The following is a 23,865-nucleotide window of genomic DNA, read 5'->3' on the forward strand; positions in this document are numbered from 1 at the left end:
CGAAGATCATAAAATAGTACAACAAACAGTCTTAGATAATGTCACTGTAACAAACAAGTCACATGGCCTACACCTAAATAAAAACACTACATTTCTTCAAGATGTGGAAGAAAAGTGAAAACAAAGATGATGCAACACGTTGTAAAATGAACTGGAGGGTGAGATGAAAACAGGTAAACGATGAGTAATGTTTCCACGGATAAGCCCAGTAGAGTAAAATCACCTTTGCTTTCGGTTGAAGAGCCTGGAGAGAGACAGAGGAGGAGAAAGTGAAAGGGAGGAAAAGGAGGGAGGGGAGGGAACTTTTTACCGGAAGATGTCGTCACTCGGAAGAATTTCCATGAAGCAGCAAAACCCCCAGGCAACAAGCTTCCCTTTTACGGAAAAAAACATGTTGTAAACGAAATGAACATTACTCAATGCAAAAACTGATGGAAATGATCACCATGCTCCATAGTTAAACATGTGTGGCATCAGGATAACTGCTGTAACTGAGATATTTTTTATTCATATCATTTTGACTCCCTCAGATGTTTGTAAGAATAGTGAATGTAACCTAAAGCAGGTAACTTTACTATACATGATGCTGACAACAGTATGGGGAAACCCACAATAATCCTAATAAGTATTGCTTTATTTAAGTTTATTCTTCTGTGGTGGGAAAAAAATCACCTTTAATCAAAGTATCACAAGCCATCACAGGCTGCGGTAGTTAAAATAACAGCCTGTAATTTATTGGCAAATGGCATGTTATAAAATGAGCCATTATTAGCTTGTTATCATACAATGAATGTAGACACACAACAACAATCAGATATCAGTTGCAATATAAATGAACCACTGTTTCATGTGTGTCACATGGATAGATAGATAGATGGATAGATAGATAGATAGATAGATAGAAGAAGTACTGTGATCCTTTATTTAAGTAAAAGTGCAATTACCACAGTGTAGACATACTCCTATGTCTTGCAAGTTTTGGAAATTTGACCTTAATAAAAAACAGTATTGGTATTAAAACATACATCTATCATTTTATTTGTTGTTTACATTTTGTAGTGATTATTTGAATTTACAATGCAATAGCTAAAGCTTTAAATAAATGTGGTGGACTAAAAGCATAAAAGCATTAAAAGGAAACTATCAAGTAAAGTGCGGGTACCTCAAAATTGAACTTAATTACAGATTTCGAGTAAATGTATACAGTTACTTTTTTCTCTCCAGTGATGAACCATAATCAGTAATTCACATCATCGAAGTTCTGTAAACTGATCTATGCCTTTATTTTGAAAAGAAGTGTCGTGGCCACTTGTTGAACGGATTTACCGTAAATTGTGTGGGAGGCGGCGAGAGCGCCCCGCCCCTCGGCTCCCGATTGGTCGAGAGCTCAGAGATTATATAGAGCAGCGGGGCTCAGCGAGTCCCCGAGAAGTGGACGAGACACCGGAGCGAAAAGACAAACGAGTAACGACAAAGGTGATAAAGGTGGACAACCTGTGAACCGTTTTGTTGGACTATACTGGGACGGAACCGCGAAAGCAACAGCACCTGAAGATTCACTAACTGACGCCGCTCATTTAGTTTTAAACCTCCGTAAAGCTAACGCAGCTTTTACGTTAAGACTTAACTTTTGTTTGTAACTTTAACGCAACCGAAAAGGACAACCATGCTCAACCTCTGCCTGGTGTTGATTCTGTCTGCCTCCGTTTTCTCAGAGTCGGTAAGTTGTTTCACTAAACCTTTCTTCAACTAGCTGAAGTTTAATGTGGAAACCTGTGTCTTTTCCTCGGCAGCGCTAGCTAAACTAGGCTAGCATTAAGGCGACTCAGCTTTGATTTAACTTCAAAGGAACTGTTTACGCTAGGTTTATTTATTATTTTTTTTTTTTTACCAATCTCTGAATCTCAAATGAACGAAAAAAAACATGTTTGGTGTTGTACAAAGTTGATAAGTTGGACGGCCCACAAAGCTTTGGTATTGTTGGCTACCTAGCTTCATTGCTAGAGCTGGGGCTGAGAGTCCAGTCAGTGTGTGTTGGCCGGGGAGAGGGTCACACTGAGGCATCTGTAGACCGCTGCTATTATCCACTATGGGGCCCAGATGGGGGAAGCTGGCAAGCCACTGTTCCTGCCTCTGATGGGCCAATCGCTGGGACATCTGGGGCTGCTTTCCTTTCATAATTGGCGCTTTTTGATCAATTATCCTGAGCGAAAGTTTCCATACACATCCATAAATGCACATACACGTTAGGCTGTGGTTGTCCATGTGTTAAAGTTTTAGTGCCTTATTTTTCCAGAGCAATCAAAAACAGTAAATTATTTTCCTGTTTAATCGTTTATAAAATGTCAGAAAACATGGATAAATGTCCATCAGTTTCTCAGAGCCAAAGATGATGTCCTCAGATTACCAAAATATCTGATGATTATAACTATGGATTGGATATGAAGATAGTGTTGACACTGTAATACACTATAATGCAACAGTTGACAGCTGCTTTAAGTTACCAATCTGGAAAACTTTCAGATGATAATTGGTTCTCTCATAGTAACTGTAAATGTTTAGTACAACACATTTTGCAGTGGATGTGCCCACAAAGGACCCTCCTGTGGGATCACTGATAGATTGAGTCTCTTGCTGTGTTGTGAGAAGCCACAGGCTGACTTCACACCAAAAGAATTTCTGTGTGGAGGAGCGTCACTGAATTGGAGATGGCTGACAAATGTTATTTCACAAGGCATTGGAGATTTTCCGTCTGTAGTTTCCTTACATTTGAGAGTTACGTGCTGTAATTATTTTCAGGGTGTGCCCTATCCTCATTGTGACAGTTTGGATTTTTCTGTTTGTGTGGGCTTTTCCATATCGTGCCACTTCTGTTCTCAAGCATTTTATGATGCATATCTCATCCTGCATTGTATTGGCACCTCCATTCTTCTGCCACACAGCTTAATTTCTTCATTAACTGTTTATAAAACGAGTGTTATTCAAACGCCTGAGAACATCATGCTTTGGCCCAGTCCTGCTGCCATGTGATGGTTGTCTGTGTGTGGCCTGTGTGTGGTGTTGGTGGGCTGAAATGAAATTGTAAAGCTGGCGGTATGTTATAAAACACAACAGAAATTTCTGTGTTCCTTTCACAGGCAACTAACCTGTTGAAATCAATAACAGCTTATGTCTCACGTGTTAATGTGGGGAGATGATTAGTACCAGAGCTGTAATGATACATAGGCAGCTGTATTGATAATCAATTGATTACTAAAGTCGACCCCCCCCCACCCCCCCAGCCTTCTTAAGATTTATTTTTCTCCTTTTAGTAGATTTAGTAGAAATCTGCCATGATTGTATGCTTGGGCATGGAATTAAGTTTTTTTTTTTTTTTTTATTTGACCAAAGAAGTCAACAGAAAAAAAGTAGTTTGGTTTAGGAAGCAAACTCACCATCTGCTCTTTTCTGCGCTCTGTTGAGCTACAATATTATTTTTGCTGTCATTGGAGCGCTGAGGGGCAGCCCTCCAGTTGCGGCGAGGAGACAGTCATATTTAAATGTGCAGCTTTTTGAATATTGATTTGTAAATGTGACGACTGGGTTGCCAGTAAAGGCCGCCTGGATGCCACCCACACACAAACACATGCACCCTGCCCTCCCAGTTAGCGCAGTTGGTCAGTACAAATGGTGTGAAAGGGTGGACAGCAGTAAATAACTTACACCACAAGTCACTCTGGGTTTGAGTATGTGTGTCTTTTATAATTCTGCATGACCTTAAAGTGGTTCAAAAGAGAGGCAACATTTCAGAGACATGACTGTCACATGCTTCAGTGTGACATACTGTGACACATGGAAATTTCCCATGATGGAGCCGGCAGTGCTTGGGGACACTAATCCCCAATTGAAGGGGTGAACTTAAGAAGTCTTCGAGCTTCTTCTCTCCACTAGCACGACACGCTGTCGGTCAGATTCACCTCACCGTTACAATCTGTTACATACCTCAAAGCCATATAGCGTCTGCTTGTTCACTCGGCCTCATCTTGTTGTCCCCTCCTGTTCCCTTCTCCCCGCTGCTCGTCCTTTTATTTTTTTTAGATTTCCCCTCTGGAATGTGACCTCTGGTGACCTTGACCAGCCCTCTTTGGGATTTTGCACACTTGGAGGAGTCACAATAGGGCCCTGGGGCCTTTTCATAAGGGACACAGCTTTCCTCTAGCCTAGCCTAGCATGGGTGCACCTACAGCTTTCCCACAAAAAATGCTTTTTTCTAGTAGGTTTTTTGCTCCTTAAATGAGCTTTTACTCTGCTGATTTTGGCTTTTGCTTCTTCTTTCCCTTGCTGTCCATGTGATCAATTGTCATTCCTAGGTGGACCTCAGCAGCTTTTCTCTCCCCTTTTCTTTCTCTTTTCTGAACTTTCCTTTGATGGATACTTAGCCTCTGAGCTATGACAATCCTTCCCTCTACCTTCCTCTCCCCCCTCCCAGTCCTTTCTTCTCTCTACCCACTGAGGTCATTATTGGTATGTGGGTTTGGCGTTCCCAGCTAATCGATAACAATGTTTCTGCTACTTGACAATAGTGCGTGCACTGAATGAAAAAAAGGGCTCCTTTGGGTCTGCCAAAGGCACGATTGGAATGTTTTTATCAATGGATTGAGCTGGCTTTCTTATCAACTGGATGCCAAGAGAATTATCGTTTTCTAATTCTGGGAAGTTATTGCTTCATTTAACAAAGTCTCTTGCTGCCTAAAGTGTTTTTTTTTCCCCTCTCAAGACTACCACTCTGATTTCTGTCAGATATGCTGAGCCGTGGCCAGCTGAGCTCCATACTGTTTTATCAGTTTGTCCAAGATAGACTAGGACAAACAAATCATGCTCTTCGTGGCTTTTTTCCACTGACCTCAGCATTTTGTGCCCATGTTTGGCCACATATGGTAACACAAGTCCCTGCAAAGACAAAGTATCGAGTGAAGGTGAAAGATAGGAAAGCCCTGCAACTGTTTTTGTGTGTTTTTAAATAAAAGACAAAAAGGAAGTGCAATGGAAGCAGATCTGATGAATAAATGATGATGCACACAGTGTTTGAATTTGAATTAGGTAAAATCTTATTTATTGAATAGCTGTGTACATTCCATTGATTTACTTAGCCAACCCTTGCCCTTCTCTCTCTCTCCCAAACCCACTGAGAAAAGACCTGTCTGCAATTGCCGGACCAGCCACTGGTGGTTTGGTGGATCGTCAGAATATCCATAAAGTTTTTAGCATCCCTGTCTGTCTCTTTACCGACCCCCTCTGTGTACCTGTCATTTAGAGTGTGCAGAGCATGTTGAATCGAATAATTCTGTGAGAAACACTGTGGATGTGAAGCATGTGATGCAAACAGTGACATCATCTTGCCATGTTGGATGTTTTTAATGGCACTTTACTGGAAAATTTGCGCCACTGGCTGTTATCGTGTTGAATTTACTCTAAATTCCATCCACTAACATTTGTTTAATGGTAGAGGATGGACAAAAGTTAAAAAGTCTTGTGTGTTTCAGTTCAACTGGCAACAACAGAGCCCCGAAATTTTACCAAAACAACTTTGGTGGTTAATCAGAGTAAAAAAAAAAAAACCTCTTTGACCTGGAGTTAATCCATGTTTCACAACCAAACCCCAGCTTGTTGCCTTTTGGAGCCTCTGGGCTGAGTCCATTTGTTATATCTTGTTGGAATGTCTACTGGTTTTGCATTTAGCCCCCAATCATTTGCACGAGAATGAGCCAGGTTTTTTTTTTCTTTCTTTTTTTAAGGAAGTTTTTTTTTTTGTACCCTTTGCATGATGGGGTGCAGTGAAAGCCTGTGTGGTGAAAAGAATGTGGGGAAGCAGGGAGGGGAAAGAGGGAGCATGATAAATAGTATCACTAGGATGTAATAATGGTTCCTGTATTGCTGTCCGCTGGTCTATAAAATCCCTTTGGGGCCGTGGAATGTTGGCACAGAAAGAGGAGGTTTTTTTTTTGTCCTTCTTGCCTCTGATGGAGAGCAGTCGAGAATCTGATCCCCCCCTCCCCCCTTTCAACCACTACATATTCTGGCAGTTGTACCGGGAACTATATGAATACACTCAGGGCAGAAGTCGACCATAAAACCCCTCCTATTCCGGTTATATCACTGTCATCCAACTTTTTTTGGACTCTTTGTGCTGGATGTGCCTTCCAGTTAAACACACCAGCTATCTGCAAGCTTTGCAAAGACTTACAAAGCATTGATTTCAGATTTCCCCAAGACAGGCTTTTAAAGATGTAAGAAAAAATCTTAGACATTTTCTTGTGTGTGTGTGATTTTAGCAAAAAATGTCAAACTGATGAAAACAGTCAGTCATGTGTCTGGTGTTTGCTCTTGCATGTATATAAGTATAAGATTTCAACTTATAAGGGTGCCAATTTTTTGAGTGCACACCATTGCTTTGTCCGCTAGTGGATTAATCCAGTTGTTTCAACTCAATATATGTGAATATAAACACATTTTTAACCCTCCAAACAAAATATGCTGTTGACTAACAGCACGTTCTTTTTTACATTAACAGCCTGAGAGACTAACACCAGTTTCTTCACTGTCACCTCCCCCCATGCTTGGGGGAAAACAAAGCTGCTGTGGCTTTGGGATGGACTAGTAAAAATCCAGGGAGCCATGACAGAACATGGAATATGATCCTCGCTGTGTTTCCATTGGGAAATGTATCACTGAGCCTGGAGGGTGGCCGTTTGATATCGGTCCCACGACACACTGTCATACTCTGACAGATGGTTATTCCAGGCCTGGAGCCAGACTGTTAGCAGCTATCAGCACTGATGCACTCTGTGGTTCTTTCCCTCCCCAAAGCAGAACAGATGTATCTGAGTTTTTAAAAAAATGGAGGGAGTGAGCATGAAATTTAACAATCAAAATGCTGCACCCTGTGGCTGGCCTCTGCAAGTTTTTTGCATCTCAGTGTGTCTGTGTAGCAGGATGCTGAGGCGTGGTAGGTTGGTTAGGTAGTGGCCACTGAGGAACCAGTAGTTGTTGACTTTAGCTGTTTATATACTCAGGTGTTTTACTGTGGTAGTTTTTGCAGCTTTTCCACAGTAAAGGCTGACTGCGTTAAGTAGAACTCTTGTGATGTTCTCTGGAAATTTTCTTCTAGCAAACAAAGGTAAATCAACCTAGTGTGTAATGTGCACACACACAAAGCCACCAGAGATAATACAGGGCTTTTGACTGGTATGAGGGCTTCCCCTTATTCAGACATCCTTCCTGACAAATGCGTCTCAATAATACAGTACGTCTTTGATGTGGTGTGTGTGTGTGTGTGTGTGTGTGTGTGTACGTGTGTACATGTGTACATGTGTCGCTTTGTGTCTCAGTAGTGTTGTGTGTATCCCAGTGTGTGAGGTCTACCTCGCCACATCGGACCACCCGATGGACCCCACTCAGCCGACCCATGTGGGCACAGCAGTCACTAAACCTATTGTCAACAACAGAGGCCACCTTGTCCATTTCAAATCCACATAATTCAGCTGTGATTAACTTGTGGTAGTGTTAGGCCTTTGTGTGTGTGTGTGTGTGTGTGTGTGTGTGTGTGTGTGTGAGTGTACCACATGTTTGCTTCAGTTATGAAGTGATGGAGCTGCCATTATCCTTGAGAGGATTACATTTTTTGTTGGATTTATCAAAGAGATGCCAGATAACTGTTGAGAATAACGAGAACAACATGCTAAAGAAAAAATAAAGAGAATGATTTTATGTCTCCTGCTGATGTTGGTATTTTCCTCTGCATAATCTTCTCTCTTAAAGTAAGGAAAACTGGTAAAGTTGATGATGTATGGTTTTCCTACTCATGCATTGCTGTTATTACTTCCCATCACTGCAGCCTGAATTCATACCCTGAACCTAGAAGAACCATTACAGCAATTCTTGGTGGCTCAGCCCAAACCTTTAATTGCATCTCTCTCTGTACATAGAGTGCCTTGGCTCCATTGTACGGAAGCGAGGAATGTAGTGGCCAACTGTGTGGCTGGGATCTTGGCTTCTTAGCCGACCCAAATGGCGAGGCAAATTCCTCGGGCTGCCAAACTCAGCAACAGCACATAAACACACATGCAGTAGTGCAACATTTTGTAGACTCTTCTTTGAGAGGTAAATGAGAAGACTGATGCCACTGTCACGTCTCGGCATCAAATATGAAGTTATAGCCAGCAGCTAGTTAGCTTAGCCTAGCTTAAAACGTGGAGAGAAAATGATGAACTATTCCTTTAAGTTTACATTGCCAATTTCCATGAGCAACTAAATACTAGAAAAAAAACTTAATACCAAACGGCTTTCCTTCCTTCTAAAGGTTTGTCTCTCATGCTGGTTATTCACGTTGTGAGCCACGTCAGCTCATGTATTAACATCTGCTGCATGAAGTTGAAGATTAACAACCAACATAACAGAGAGGTCTGTTAATCAAGTGTGATTAAACATTGACATTTTGTGTCAGGGGAAGGCTTAATCAGACTTGAGCTGTAATTTGCGTTGTTCATGGTCTCTCTGATATCTTTAGTAAATAATAAAATAATAAAAGGCCCTTTTTATTTTTAAATGAAGCTAAAATTAAGGTTGTTTACTGGTACTGTGAGCTAGAAGTGGAACTGAATCCCAGCCATATGAGATAGAGAGTCAACTTAAGCATCTCTTGTTGGAAATGAATGGGAGTTATTGTGACTAATCCTCCGCTGTTAATGAATGGACATTCTCAAATGTAAAAAGTATAAATAACTCAGTTGTTTACTGGAATGATTCATGTTCTTGCTTCTTAACAGGCTTTTATTAAACACAAGTTGATTTGTGTTAGATGGATATTTCCTGTTTTCCTGCCCTTTTCTTATTATTTCCTGCCATTTAAGGCCTGAGGCCGATCCTTCAGCTGATAATAACTCCGTAGCAGCTCACATTTAGTCTGTTTGGGCTGTAATGTCTTTGATCCAAGGCAGTGATACGCTCGCCTGAGGGAGTGACATCAAAGAGTTTTGAAGACTGGAGAGGAGGGAAGACATTAGAGAGGCACGTCTTCTGTAAGCGCTCAACTCGCTGCAGGCGTTTGGCTTATTTGTCCATAAATTGTGGGGTTGGGCATAACGTGGAATAATCCAATTGACGTGGCAGGATGGCTTCATCGGCGGGAGGGAGTGACCAATAAAGGCCATTAGGATAAGACCGGGGACATTCCCTCAGGTGGTGCTCCTCAAAACTCAATTAGGCTTATCAGTGGAGGCTGAATAAACCGTGTCTGTTGCACAGCTGGCCCATCTGAGAAGCCTCTGTCTTATCTCACATGGGCAGGAAATGAACAGTCAAATAGAAGGCAAGTGGCTCAGGTCATAGCCAAAGTTAAATGCTATGGCATTACTCACTTTACTGAGTAATATTTGTCTTTGTGATAAAGAAAGTACAGCCCTGACTGACTCAACACTGAGGTCAGTCATCTGAATGACAAACCATCATGTTTTCAGCTGCAGGAGCCACTGGTCCTGGACACCTTTTGTAATCTGATTTCAGCTGATTTTTTTTAGCCTCTGTTAACTAACAGAGAAACACAGATCTCCTGGATATTCTTAACGAGCTTACAGGTTCATGGTATGGCCACAACTTTAGAATATTTCATCTTTGTTTCTGAGAAATCACTATTTGGATGGATGTTCGAGCTTAAGCGCTGGGCTGCGCTGTATGCATATTTCAAGGTGGAGTAAAGGCGGCAATAGAAGACCGCAGGCCAATGTCATTAAACATTCAAATAAGGATTTGCTTGTGATAAAGCAGTCTAACTAGAACTTTGAGCTATATCTTTCGACTATAGCTCGGGGAACAGCAGCAGAACTACAGCCCCACCTGTTATTGAGCTGATACTGATCAGAAATCAGATAATGATACATCAGCTGACAACATTAACAAAAAGTCTAGATTTATTTAAAATCACATACTGAGCATGCTCTGCAATGGTGACAGCGACAGTGACAGTAACTTCCTTTTCTTATCATCTGACAAGCACACACCATTACCAGTGTATCTACAAGAAGCTAATATCAGCTGATTTCAGCTCTAAACTGAACCTTGACTTAAGAGTGTTTTACCACCAGTGTTTGTTCTCAAGGTCAAAAATGAACCGACAAGTTCAAAATTGCGAAATTGTTTACACTGAAAACTCTACTGGGTGTCTGTACATTCACTGAAGCCCGTCCTCCATCTGTACGTTGTGACTTCTCTGTGCGTGTCATGTTGCCTTTGAGTCTCACATGGTGCAGGTAGGTGGAAACAATGCTATAGATAGACAGGGCATAGGTAGAAGGAGTCCAGAGCTCGACTTTCAGGTGTATTTGTGTGTGTGTGTTTGTGTGTGGATTCCAGTGAAGTCCAGCATGCAGCGCTGCTCTTGGGGTTTATAAAAGGACAAAGGAAGCCCACGAGGTAAACAGTCAGTTGGTCATTTATGGGCCTTGTGAGGGACGGTATGTGAATGTACTCTGAATAAAACACAGTGGATCAACTTTATGATTTTAGCAATCATAGATCACGCCTTATGGGGCCCTTTGGATCCATAAACTTAAGGCCTTACGCTCCTGAAGTTTTTGTGTCTGTGTGTCTCCTTTGACAGAGTTATGTCAGAGGGTCAGAAGTGCATCTTACAAGTAGATCAGGCGACACAATACACAGTGCTAATCCTGCTGGTTCAAGTATCACCCAGCAGCAGGAGGGGGAGGGGGGAGTTGAAAAACAGGATGGGAAATGGAGGGACTGAAATGCGGAGAGGTGAAGGAAAGAAGGGAAGAGTAGCACTTCAGACTTAAATACAGTTCATAGTTTAATTTGTAGGGATCTCGTAGCAAAAGGTGTCTGAACATCACGTGAAAGAAGAAAAAAGGTTAGAAAAAGTCAATAATTGTCTCTTCTTGGAAAAGGTCATGAGTTGTTGGACGTCACAAAGAGCAGGGAAGCACATTCCTGCATGCTGGTGTTTCTTTTCTGTCCTTTCATACTTTGCACCAACTCCACGCCGCTGTGTGAATGGAACAGATGCCTCTCTCTGTGTTGGCAGATGGAGGGATTGTTTCCCCAGTTTAATGAAGGGAGGCTGCTGGAGGCTTATCCCCGGTTACCTTGGTCATTGATATGCTCTTGAGGCGTCCAACGGCATTGTTCGGTGTCAATGGAAGGGACAGGCCCAAAGGCCGGGTGGCGGGTGTCTTGACAGACTGTTTTTCAGTGAATGCGGACAATTGGGGAACTGGAAAGTTTAGGACCTTCTTGCTGAGATAGGCAGGATAAACAAGGACAAGAGCCCAGACTGAGGTGTGAAGATGTCAGTTTTTACCAGCTGCAGAGAGGCTTTCATAAATCTGACCTTACTTGACAAAGTCATAGTGGAAGCAAGCAAAACAAAAACAGGATTTACTGTGACTTCAATTATTATCATATCATTTTATTAAATGGAACCAAGAGCATGTAATGAGCCAAACATAAGCTACATCTGAGCAATGTCTGTTTAATCGAGTTGAAGTTGCAGTTACTAGTCAGCAATCAATCAATCAATTTATCAATCAACAGGAAATTTATTGGCAGCAATGATATTTTCTTTTCAGTCATTTCTCAACGCCCCAATAAAAGCCAAGTATTTTCTGGTTTCTGCTTCTTTAACGTGAGGATTTTATGTTTTTCTTTATCATATATCATGGAAGTTATTAGTTGCAGTTGCAACCCGAAATCCATTAGTTTATTGATTAATTGTGTCACGACCAAATATGATCTATTTCTAGCTTCATGTTTGTCAAAATTAGTTACTATTTTTTTCTTAGTATTTTCATAGTAAGCCCTCAAGTTGTTTTCACAGATTTTTAGTTGTTTTTTTTTGTAAACATAATGCTCTGATTCACTTCCTCTGGCATTGACGTGTAAGTCACATGGTGGATGTTTGACACAGCGAGGCGAAATGAGCTCTGCAATTAAGAGGTTTTCATTAAACAAAGACGAGCTTTGTCTGGCTGTTGGAGGACTCAGAGTCGGACCCTGTGGTGGACCATGAGTCCCAGATAACAGCTGATCTGAACTGTTAGTCACTGGGTTTGTTTCTTTTTTTAAGGTGTCATTGTCTGATAATGGATTAAATTAAAATAAAATATTTTTATCTTACAAGGAGGATACTGACTGAATCCTTCCTGCTCTGGAAATTTCAAGTGGTGAACTCCATTGTTGTTGCATGTGGTGGTGCAATATTAAGTACCCAGCATGCCATGTATCACCGCAGCAAAGATAAATGTCATTTTCCCGGCTTCTCTCCATTAAATCCATTTGTGTGGCTGAGAGCTGCCGGTCTGGCTGCGACCCACATCCGCCACATTAGGCAGAAACATTCAATCACTGATGGAGGACAAGATGGTGACGTGTTCGGTGGCTTTTAAATGGAATGGAATGAAGTCAAAAGTTATGATGTGGTTTTGATTTTTGTTATGACACAACATAACAGAACTGCATGAACGCACATACTTTGAGTTTCTGAGACGATAATCTTGAGCTTTTAGCATCAATATAACTACTGTCTCTTTGTGTGCATCTACTGTACATTAAGCATTTATTGATGTTATTCAATAGTCAGTTTTTCAGGATGTTGGGTTTGACTTTTGTTTGAGTCTGAGTCCATTAAGTATGTGAACACAGTATTTTCCTCTGAGATGATGTTTTGCAGTGATGCTAGGGGATAATGATAATTAATCTTGTGTGTTTTTACACAAAAGAAAGTCTTCCAAAAGCTTCACCAGAGTCCAGTACCTGACCAGCAGGCAGTCACGACTGAATGGACCTGGGTTTAACAAATCAGACAGGCCCTCATTCAGTCGCTGATTTTCATGTTTGCCTGGTTACGTAACCGCAGTTCAAACACTTTCTCTCCTTTCTCTTTGCCACTCTGTGCAGGGTTAGCACATTTTAGTTCAGTACAGTAACAGAACAATACATCGCTTCCATAATCCTGTAGGGGTTTTTTTTATACATCTTAAGAGTGATGTACGGCTTTCATCCTTTGCTCTGTTGTTTGTGTAATGTTTCTGGAAACATTCTTGGATTAGGAACAGAGTGCACTGAGTGAAACTTGGCCTGAATCCCTCTCTGGCTTTGCTTTTTGGGAGAATACAGTAAAAATGAAATATCCCCCCACATCTGATAGTAAAATCAGTGGCTGCCATTGTTACTTCACACTAACGTAAGTCCCTCAGTGTTTGATCTTTTCTTCCTCCTCTGTCTGGGCCTGTTGGCACAGGTCTCAGTCAGCCTGTAACACATGACGCTGTTCAGTTTCTCCTAGTACAAGTCTTTGGGATACAAATGCATATCCACATTTCACCGTGTGTGTGTGGGGGGTTAAAGGTCAGGATTAGCCAGGTAGGGGATGGTTTATTAACACTCCAGGACACTGATGGGGATGAGCATGTTGGCTTCTCTGGGGTATTGATCTCTGGGGCTTAAAAGAAAAGATTTTTTCTTTTGTCCAGGTGAGGTTTTAACAGGTGAGCTAAACATGCCAAAATGTGAAAATTATTTTACAGTAAAGCATACAATTCATTGCATATGCAGACTAAGATTTTTAATCCTAGCTGAATAAAGAATCAAAATTATTGCTGATGGATTTCAAGTTAAGTCATCTAACCTGCTGTTTGGCAGAAAGTTCATGTTAGTGTTGATGTAGGACGAGCATCTCTGTAGTAAAAAGTCTTTTCAGGGCCTTTAAACTAACCAAGTAGCACACAGGGCAGAACGTGTGCTACTTGGTAAGTTTAAAGGAAATGCTTGAATGACTCATGTTGGCATTACGTGAGTGAATAGTCCTGACTCTGATGAATCCACATTATTGTCTGAGTGAGTGTTATTCCTATAATGTGACTCAGCGGGCTTGTTCCAGCACGCCCCAGCAGCAGTCAACTTTCATCTGAATGGTAGTGAAGAAATGAAGAGCCGGCAGTCACCATTTTACAACTTTTGGATTAGGCGCACACACACACGCACACACAAAGACACGCAAGTAGACACACACACACACACACACACACACACACACACACACACAGGATCACAGCTCCCCTGTGGGTTTAAATGAGGACATAATGGAGCAGTGATCCATAACTAGGGGTACTTGTACCCCAGGGAGTAGGCTACCCCTTAAGCACAACTAATTTGAAAGAAATTAAAGTTTTGATTTTAATAAAGGTCCCATATTGTATAAATTGAGATTTCCATGTTTTTATTGATTATAAAGCAGGTCTAGGATCTATATTAATACTGTGAAAGTATCAAAGCCTCAGTCCACAGAGAAATGCACACAGCCTGTATTCAGAAACAGAGTCTTAAAACGAGCTGTCGGGACTTCTGGACCTTGCAGGATTTGGTTTTTCTGGTCCTTTACCTGAAATCTTCTATATTTTTATTCCATCACTCAGAGACCAATCAGCCAATCAGAAGAGAGACTCAGATCCCCCCTTTGATTGGCTCACCAACCTGTATTGAGATGGTTTTTGGTACAGGTGTTGTAACAGAACACTATGTAATTAATAGTGTTAAACAGCATCCACTTTAAAGCCAATTAAAAAGAGCATATGTGGAACATGATAGGTGAAACTACTGTGAAAGGGGATTTACCAACTACTCTGGGTTTGTTGTAAATCAATACATTTTCGTAAGTCTTTGGAAAAGAGACTCTCACACAAACAGGGTGAGATAGGAATGAAAAGGATTATGGGTAGAGTGAATCTAAAGCAAAGCACACAGGAGTCCTCATCAGCCCACCTTGTTGCAGAGAGGAATCACAGTATAAAATGGTGGCCCTTGTTTGAAGCCCCTGTGCAGTTACAATGGAGGATCCCCGCCCCTCCCACTTATATAGGCTACTTTTTAAAGGCAGAGAGGATTAGCTTCAAACACACACACTGTTACTATGCTGAGCACTTAGACACACACAATACCAGGAGGCCCCGGGCAGGCTTTACCACCAGTTAACCCTTAAAATGAAGACCCCTTACAAGACTCAGATGGAAGTAATTATAAGGAGAACTCATGATGTCAACACAACTCAATCTGTGCATGCGTGTGTGTGTGTGTGTGTGTGTTTGTTTGTGTGTGTGTGTGTAGTAAATGAGGATGTTGTGGGATGCCCAGGCATGTTCCCAGTGTGATTTGCGGTCAGCTTTTCTTCTCAGTAAATAGAAGCTTTCATTGGAAAAAAAAAAAAGGGTTGTTTCTGTTTTCCTCTGCTCTATAGTGTCTCTGGTTTTCTTTCACTGCTTTGCTGTTGAACAAAAATCGCCATCTGTCTGCATGTGATCCATTGAGTTATCAATCAGGTCTTTGCTTCAGTAACTCTGCCTCGGGAGCAGCAGGATCCAGATCCACCACTACTCATCTTTACTATTACTATTACCTGTCTTTATTATTAATAACGCCATTACCGACACAGCTGTTCCTGGTCTCTCTCTCTTCTCTCCCCTCTCCTCCCCCTCCCCCTCTTTCTATCTTCCCCTAAACCCAACCGGTCGAGGCAGACGGCCGCCCACCCTGAGCCCGGTTCTGTTGGAGGTTTCTTCCTGTTAAAAGGGAGTTTTTCCTCCCCCCTGTCGCCAAGCGCTTGCTCGTTGTGGGAACTGTTGGGTTTTTCTCTGTAACAAAGTAAGGTCTTGACCTTACCCTGTAAAGTGCCTTGAGATAATGTATATTATGATTTGGCGCTATACAAATAAATTGAATTGAATTAACTGAGAGAAAAGGCCTCAAGATAATGGCCTTCCAGACACAGAAGTAGAATACATTTATATGAATGGATGCTCATGTTGCATTTGTTTAGGGCTAAGTAATGGTTATTTTAATCACTAGATCTGTCACTTAATTGATTAATCTTTTAGTGTAATAAAAAGTTTAAATGGAAAGAAAATCATCTTCAAATGTCTTATTTTGCGCCAAATATTCCATTGAAGATATAAAAACTTAAAATAATCACATTTAAGAAGCTTAATCAGTTTTTATTGACTGATTTAATTTCAACAGAAATTCAACAGCATTTTTTTTTTTATCATTGAGTAATCACAGAATATTTGTTGTTTTTCCTTGATTGAATCACTAAAAAGGAATCAATGATTGAAACTGCTATTAAACAAATTTTCTGTTAATTGACTAATCAATGAATTGACTGCCTGTTTCAGCTTTGCCTTGATTCATTTACTGCCTTATGGGGTTAAGGTGTTTTCAACAAGACAGAAATGTATTTTCCAGTTCTTACACTGTGGATGGGACAAAGAGAAAGATGCAACATCATTTTTTTCCTTTAAAGTCTGCAAGAAATATGATTGTGACATTTGTCTGATTGTGTGAAACATGGAGCTTTGACAACAACAGGGACAGGCTGGTAACATGATATAAAACCACTGTATTTGTAGTGTTTTAATGAAAAACACCAGAGTGGATGAATAACTCGTTCACAAAGACTCTGGTCTGGTTTTGAATGAGCTGCTCTGGAAGTTTAGGACCTGGTCTTAAGCTTTTCTTACCTCGTTTTACCTCCCCGGCCTCTGTTTTGTTTAGGCCTAATGCTGATTAATCAAATGTATGTTGTGTGCTGTAATGATAATTAAGCTGGTGTCTGTGTGTGTGTGTGTGTGTGTGTGTGTGTGTGTGTGTGTGTGTGTGTTAATCCCATTTACGCTGCTTACTGAGCAAATGGTCAATGAAATTAAGTGTGCTAATGTGATTAAAGGAGGTGGATGTGTCTTCATTGTGTTAAGCTTCATAGTGATTAGAGCAACAGTGATGAGTGGGCAGACTGCTGGGCAAGTCCCTTTTTTATGTAGAGCTATTCTCATCATCTTGACTGATAGGTTTATATGAAATGTTAGAAAATAGAGAAAATGTGTCCTGAAGCCACAATGATGTCTCATAAACACAAAGATGAAGCAAAGCAGCAAATAAACACAACCGCGAATAAGGAATTTTTAAAACGTATTTGCTTAATAAAAATGATACCTGCATAATCGATTATCAGAATGGTGACCAATTGGTTTTCCTCATTCTTATTTTGATGCCAGTAACTTGCTACTTAAAGTAGCATTTTTTTTAATAGAGCCCCAGATTAGTCAATTAATTGATTTGTCAGAAAAATAATCAGCATTTTTTTTTTGATAATTGATAATTTATCATTCAAAAACTAGTCACCATTTTGAAGATATTCAGGTTTTAGTAAAATAAATATTTATAATAATTTATTTTCTTCATTTGAAGGCATCACCTTGGATGGGGTAAAATATTTTTCACAGACTAAACAATAAACAGATCATGAAAATAATCATTAGTTTCAGCCCTATTTAGAAGTCTTCTTCACAGTTTTTAAATAAGCAAAAATTACAAATATGAAATAATTCTTTAGTTTCTGAGATGAGAATACTTGCTGATGTTTTTTTAATATAATTTTCACCTTGGGTTCAATTTGACAATACATAGACTGATCAACACATTTCATGATTTCTTAATTTGTCTTATTTTATTTATTAACTAAACAGTTAAGACTTTTACATTAGATTCAAAAGGCCAAGAAACCCAAAATGTGACTGAGAGGAGGGGGGAGTTTGTGGTTGGTCTTGGTACGTGCAGGTTTACACGTGTCAGGATTTCTGGTTGTCTCTGACTGGGTAACCACAATGCTGTTGGTAACTGTTTTTCTGCTTTTGGATCATATCTCTCAACAGTTCATCCAGGGCAACAGACTCCTCTTTTACCAACCACAAATCTGTAGTTTGGAGTAGAAACCTCCATCCAGATGATGGCTGGTTACCTGCCAAAATCCATGGGTATTAGGTTACTGAATAGTAGCTTCCAGGCCTGATTATGTTAGCAATGTGGCTCTATGGAGTGTTGACTGAAGTATCTCAACAGTTATCAGATGGGAAATATCTTGACAGCTGCTGGATGGATTGCTGTGAACGTTTGGTGCAGATGTTCATGGTTCCTAGAGGATGTGTTTTTTTTAAATTATTATTGTTATGGTGATCCGCTGACTTTACCTCCTGTGCCTTGTGTTTGTTTAGTTCCAGTTAGCAAACGTTAGCATGCTAGTATGTTAAACGTGAACACTGTTTTGACCTGAGTAGCTCCTCCATATTGTACATTCCTGGACAGCGTATCCCTCTGACCTTTGGCCCTGTGTCTGGTGTCCCAGCAGGTCAGGGAGACGGAAACATGGATGCCCATGAAAACCACACAGACGGTCGACATGTCGACACACAGGGACGACCTGGAGTCATCTGGAGACTCACTGAACGGCTCCGACTTCGGCTTCACAGACGATGACGAAGATGATGACAACGAATACTACGAGGAGTACGATGACGAGGACAAGTATGACGAGTTCTCTGGGTCTGGAGATGAAGAGACTCTGGAGACGGACAGAGAGTCCAAGCCATCAGTGAAAGTGAGACATTTCAAGATGTAGAGATTTGATTTAAACCAAATATGTGGAATACTGGTAAAGAGCCTTTCAGTCTAAGTGTTTCTTGTTCTTGTGTTCTGCACTTCTTTTATGCAGCTGTTTAAATTCTAATAATCGACATGTTTGTAGACAAAATCAAAACGATTTGATGTGATGTTGGCGCACACTTACTGAAGCTTAGCATCCAGATGCACCTCAGTTTATCGACTGCAGGATGGTGTTTTCAACTTCCTCTCTTCATCCTCAGCCCGACGTGAACGACAACAAGATCCCAGAGGTGGAGCTGCCCGTGCGACCGACTGTGAACGAGGTGGAAATCGTCCAGAAGAGTAACGAAATCCCCCTGCAGAGCAACGATCCAGAGGCCAGCGAGGACTACCCATCCAATGTCCTCATGTCGCACGCCAGTGACGACAGCATCTTAAACAAGACGGAGGTCCTCGCAGGTCAGTACGCGTCCCGAAGAGAGTTGGCTGCAGGTTTTTTAAAAAGCCATGAAAACACACAGCAGGCTTTTGATTCAAGTCTAGAAATGTGAAAGTCTTTTCTTTAATCTATTAAGATGGCCACAAAATCTTCATACAAAGTGTGAGTTCAAATCTAAAGTTAACAGTTAACACTTGCAGCTATGTGTTATATGTAAGAGTAACAATTTTGTCAGATTGATTTGCTCATAACTTGATATCTTTCTGCAAAATTGATTGATTAGAAATATGGCACCCACGTAATTCGTGTAGATCCAAAGCAAACAGCATTTTGTCGGTGACAGTGTGTGATGAGATACAGATACAGGAAGAAGAGAGAGAAATGATTCCAGCAGCAACTGCTTTATTTCCTATTGGTGTCCATTATTCTTTAAAATGTCAGGTAAAAGTGAAACATGCCCTCCATAATTGCCCATAACTTCCATAATAACAGTACATGTCATGGTTGCATCTTCATCCTCTTCCTCCTCCCTTGTTTTTTTTAAAAAGTCTAACATCTGTCTCTCGTCCCTCTTCTGTCTCTTTCAGCTCTGATCGTGGGCGGCGCCGTCTGCCTGATGTTCGCCGTCCTCCTCATCCTCCTCCTCATCTACCGCATGAAGAAGAAGGATGAGGGCAGCTACGACTTGGGGAAGAAGCCCATCTACAAGAAGGCCCCCACCACAGAGATCTATGCATAGACCCCGACCTCTGCCTCCTCCGCCCCCACCCCGCCCTGACCTCACACACACACAAACACACACCTCACTCCCTTAAAACCTCTTATAAACCCAATCAGGGCCAACTCCTGGCCTCACAGTGCCTCATCATCATCATCATCATCATCATCATCATCATCACCATCATCACCATCATCACCATCATCATGATACCTCCTCACTTTTCCTAAAGTGGAGTGACGCTCGGTAACAAATCAGGAGAGAAGCCCCCAACAACACAATCGATTGACTGACTCCTCCTACCTGATGTATACTAATATTATTGGTGCTCTCTTAACCAATCAGAGGCTTTGTTGGTCATTTTTTTCCCCCTCTCTTTTGGTTTTGTCAAACAAGGAAAAAGGAGCAGTTGGAGTGGACTATTTCAGCTGCTGTGCACCGTTGTGTTTTTATTATTTGTCCCCATGTCAAGAGAAAAAAAAAAACAACACAACTTAGAAACTGAGGGCTCTGAGAACTCAAACTCCTCTCTCTCCTCTTCCTCTCCGTTCTTCTTCTTCTCTTCCTCCACCTTCCAGTTTAAAAACACTAACACTGTGCAATGATTGTTGTCTCTGTATGGTACACATTAACAGTCCAGTTATTTATTTCCCCTCCTCCTCTTCCTCCTCCTCTTCCTCATCCTCTCAACCTGTTTCTTGGACTGAAGCTTCTCACATGACTGAAGCAAATGACTTTTAAGTGAACATTTATATTTGATTTTTTTTTTTTTTTAAACAAACTCCTTGTAATGCAGAGAGATTTAAGACATTTCAGTTTTTTTCGATTAAAGACAGAAGAGTTTTCAGAAAGCTATCATCACTGTAACGCTGTGTGGTTTCATGCTGTCATCCATTAGAACTGATGATAACAATCACAATATCCTGAAATTACACAGAGAAAAGAGAGAGGGCCAATCAAGGGTCAAGAAGTAACTTGCAAATGGTTGTTTCTGTCTTTTTTTTTTTTTTTTTTTATCTGCACAAACTGCTGAGCGAGCACTGACAGACGATTCAGCTCTTGTTCTGTAAATTTTATTAAAATTACCTTTTTAAAAAAACAAACAAAAACACAAAAAGACTTTTCCTTTAAACCTTCTGGCATGTTCTGTATCTCCTCGAGGGGGGGGAAAGTCCCATCTGTCTGGCACGTAGCACCAGATAAGTAAGCTAAACTAATCCGGAAAAAGAATTTGCAAATACTGTATGACCCAGGTCACATAGTCAGAACTTGCACGGTTGCGTAGCACAGCGTTGTCCTTTTGGAAGAGGACTTCAAAAAGGAAGATGTTTTGCCACTATAATAATTAACCGCTGTGCCTCCGGGGTTTGTTTTCTGTTATTACAGTGAAGTGGAACCAGCAAGCTCCTACAGGGTGACACACCTACATTCCACACACACACACACACACACACACACACACACTCTCAGCTCAGTCATCTGCGAAGGGAGCAAAGATTCAACACCGTGTTGACCGTAGCTGCTCGCCCTCTGTCACAGCAATGCTGAAGTTTTAAAGGAACGGCTTTGGGAAATACACTCATTCATTAATTAATTTTTTTTTTTTTTTGGCTGTTTAGACTGACACCACTCTCACGTCTGTGGAGTGAAAATGAAGCTACACCTAGCAGCTGGTTAGCTTAGCACAAAGACTGTAAACGGGTGGAAACGGCTAGCCTAGCTCTGTCCAAAGGGGACCAGCATTAGACGTTTAAAGACAGTTTTATGAATAGAGTTCAAATACTGCACATTGACAGTATAACATTACATTACAGTGAAATTACAATACCTCAACATGACATAGATGCAGCTTTTAACAACACACTGGATTTAGTTTTAGTTATTGGAAAAAAAAAACTGAGTAAAAGTAACATTTTGCAGTTTAAGGTGGCTTCCCAGCTAAATGTGTTTTTTTGTTTTGTTTTTTTTTTTTTACACCTTATGCAGATTCAAAAAACAAGACGGAGCCAGGCTTTTTTCCCCCCTGGTTTCATTCTTTGTGCTAAGCTAAGCTAACCTTATGTTAAACAAGAGACATGAGCGTGGTATCAGTCTCCTCCTCTGTTTGCCAGAAAGCAAATAACCATTGAACTTTTACTTTGACCCATCAGTGAAGCTTCTCACTTCATGTCCGACCGCTGTGGTGCTCATTCTTTGTCTTGCAACAGGTTTCATTCATGGATCCAATAAATGTTATTGATCATTTGTCCATTGGTAAGAAATGTTAAGCTCTGTGATCGGAGAAACTGGTAGTTTTTTTTTTTGGTACTTTCTGTAAGGTTTTTTTTTTAACTCATGGGGTTGATGCTTTCTCAATAAGCTACACCGACAGTTTGTTGTTAGATTTCTGTTTTATTTCCATAATGAGGTCTATGAGCAATCGCTGAAGCCATTATGAAAGGGTTCAATGCTCACATTTCTTAGCTGAAGCTGGCAGCACACAGACTGGTCTACCAAGGATTTGTATATAGTCATTAGATTAAAGAAAAGAAGAAAAAAAAGAAAAATATATTAAAAAAAATTTACTTGGTACTTAGCCACATCCTGGCAACAAAAAATATCTACCAAATATTTAAATGCCAAATTGTTTTTTTTTTTTGTTGTTGTTTTTCTTCCTGTTTTATTTTTGTTTTCCCCGAGCAGTGATTTACTGTAAGTGTAAATGAGTTTTGATACTACCGATGCTAATACTAACTCACCTCCTCTCATTGTTCTCCAGTGTTTTTATTTTTTTCCTCCAGTAGATCAACTTGTTCCTTTTTTTTGTATTAATTTAACTGTCAAATTATTTTATTGCCTTCTTTCAGGTTGGGGTGTTTCCCCCTTTTTAAGCTGTTGTATATGTGATTTTAAAAGTTTTATATACACTAGTTTGAGATTTTCAGAAGCAAATAGTTTTGAAACTTTTTATGTTGTAAAAGTTTCTATTATCTTTTAGACTTTTTTTTTTTTTTTTTTTTTTTGCTTTTGTATTTATGTTTTTTTGTTTGTTTGTTTTTGTTTGTAGAAGGATTGCTTATGTGGTTGGTGTTCATCTCATTGTTCAGGGGATGTGGTGCCGATGAGCCATGTTCTCAGTAGCAGACCTGGGCCAATTATTGGTTGGATTTTTATAATTTGTAATCAAAGTGGAGGGCGATAAATTTGCTAACATGTATTTGGAAATTCATGGTACTGGCCTTCATGAGCTGCAACCCAGTTTGAGAACATCTTGATACTTATTCAAGGCTTTTACCTCCCAAAAAACACATTTAATCAAGAAAACACTGCTACATGTTTCCTCCCAGTGTGTCCACTGGGAGGAAACATGTAGCTACCGTGGATTTGGACATAATCTGTCAACTCAGCAAATAAAAACTGTTTCATTGGGTAATCGGCCCCAGGTCTGGTCAGTGAGCATGGGAGAGATACGTACGTATGTTCTGCTGCTTAATATCACAAACATCACATGTGAATCACCAGTGGAGTGAAGAAGCCAATGAATCATTGGCTTCTGCATGCAGGTTCTGATTTATCGGAAATAAAGCTATTTTTATGCACATTAACATTTTAAAATATTGTCTTTGTCCAATTCTTTGTTAATTTCAGATTTTTTTTTGACTGAGAGTCACGTGGAAAAACACATTCGACATGCTGCCTCTTCTACAGGCAGAAGAAATAGAAATGAAAATGGTTACTTCATTAATAAATGAACACATCGCATCAAATTTTCTTGCATAGACAGTTCTGTTACTGTCAGTCTGAGCCAGGAGGAGTTACAGAAGTAATAAAGAAAACAAGCTTCTACTCCGATGGTAAAGATATGTAGTGACACAGTAACCTAATCCAGCTCTGGCACGGCTGCAGGAGAGTGAAGAGTAAACAGAGAGGCTGACAGTAACACTGGATTACAGGCTGCAGTGTTTCCTGTCAGTCCCTTGTGCGGTTAAAAGCAGTTTAGAGAAGTAATTACAGATTGTAAATACACTGAAGGACTCCTGCTGGAAAATGCCAACCATAAACACTGTCAACATGAAGAACATCAGCATGTTAGCATGATGATGTTCTTCATGTTTTGGGCTGAGTATCATTAAAAAATGTTCAATATCTGTACTGATACCAATACTTTGACTTCGATACAGATCCTTTTTTTTTTTATATACCGATTTTATCCAATCCATTTTAACAAAAAGAAAATTACAGTTCACATTAC

General features: G+C 40.5%; 2 protein-coding genes across 3 annotated transcripts in view; one reads left to right on the top strand and one right to left on the bottom strand.

The window, feature by feature from the left end:
• The first annotated feature begins 1,409 nt into the window (after positions 1-1,409).
• On the top strand, positions 1,410-23,228 carry sdc4 (syndecan 4). 2 transcript variants are annotated; one of them, XM_071493225.1, is made up of 4 exons: positions 1,410-1,720; positions 18,221-18,472; positions 18,738-18,936; positions 19,504-23,228. In XM_071493225.1, exons 1-4 carry the CDS (start codon positions 1,667-1,669, stop codon positions 19,653-19,655), a joined length of 657 nt encoding a protein of 218 aa, XP_071349326.1. In that variant the 5' UTR covers positions 1,410-1,666; the 3' UTR covers positions 19,656-23,228. The 2 variants fall into 2 exon arrangements, with proteins under 2 accessions (XP_071349326.1, XP_071349327.1); XM_071493226.1 differs by having other exon boundaries at positions 1,411-1,720; positions 18,224-18,472.
• The window catches only part of pcbp4 (poly(rC) binding protein 4), a 246,319-nt gene continuing 236,478 nt past the window's right edge, over positions 14,025-23,865 (bottom strand). The window contains exon 16 of the transcript XR_011693117.1: positions 14,025-14,397. The gene's annotated coding sequence lies outside the window, so the exon portion shown is untranslated. The remainder of the gene's footprint in view (positions 14,398-23,865) is intronic.

The sequence above is a fragment of the Trachinotus anak genome, unplaced genomic scaffold, assembly GCF_046630095.1.
Source record: "Trachinotus anak isolate AG129_WGS33_773 ecotype Australia unplaced genomic scaffold, CSIRO_AGI_Tana_v1 ptg000013l, whole genome shotgun sequence".
In the NCBI taxonomy this organism is placed as follows: domain Eukaryota; kingdom Metazoa; phylum Chordata; class Actinopteri; order Carangiformes; family Carangidae; genus Trachinotus; species Trachinotus anak.

Coding starts and splice junctions, on each gene's coding strand:
- sdc4 (XM_071493225.1), top strand. CDS start 1,667: ATGCTCAACCTCTGCCTGGTGTTGATTCTGTCTGCCTCCGTTTTCTCA. Junction 1,721..18,220: donor CCTCCGTTTTCTCAGAGTCG/GTAAGTTGTTTC, acceptor CTGGTGTCCCAG/CAGGTCAGGGAGACGGAAAC. Junction 18,473..18,737: donor AGTCCAAGCCATCAGTGAAA/GTGAGACATTTC, acceptor CTTCATCCTCAG/CCCGACGTGAACGACAACAA.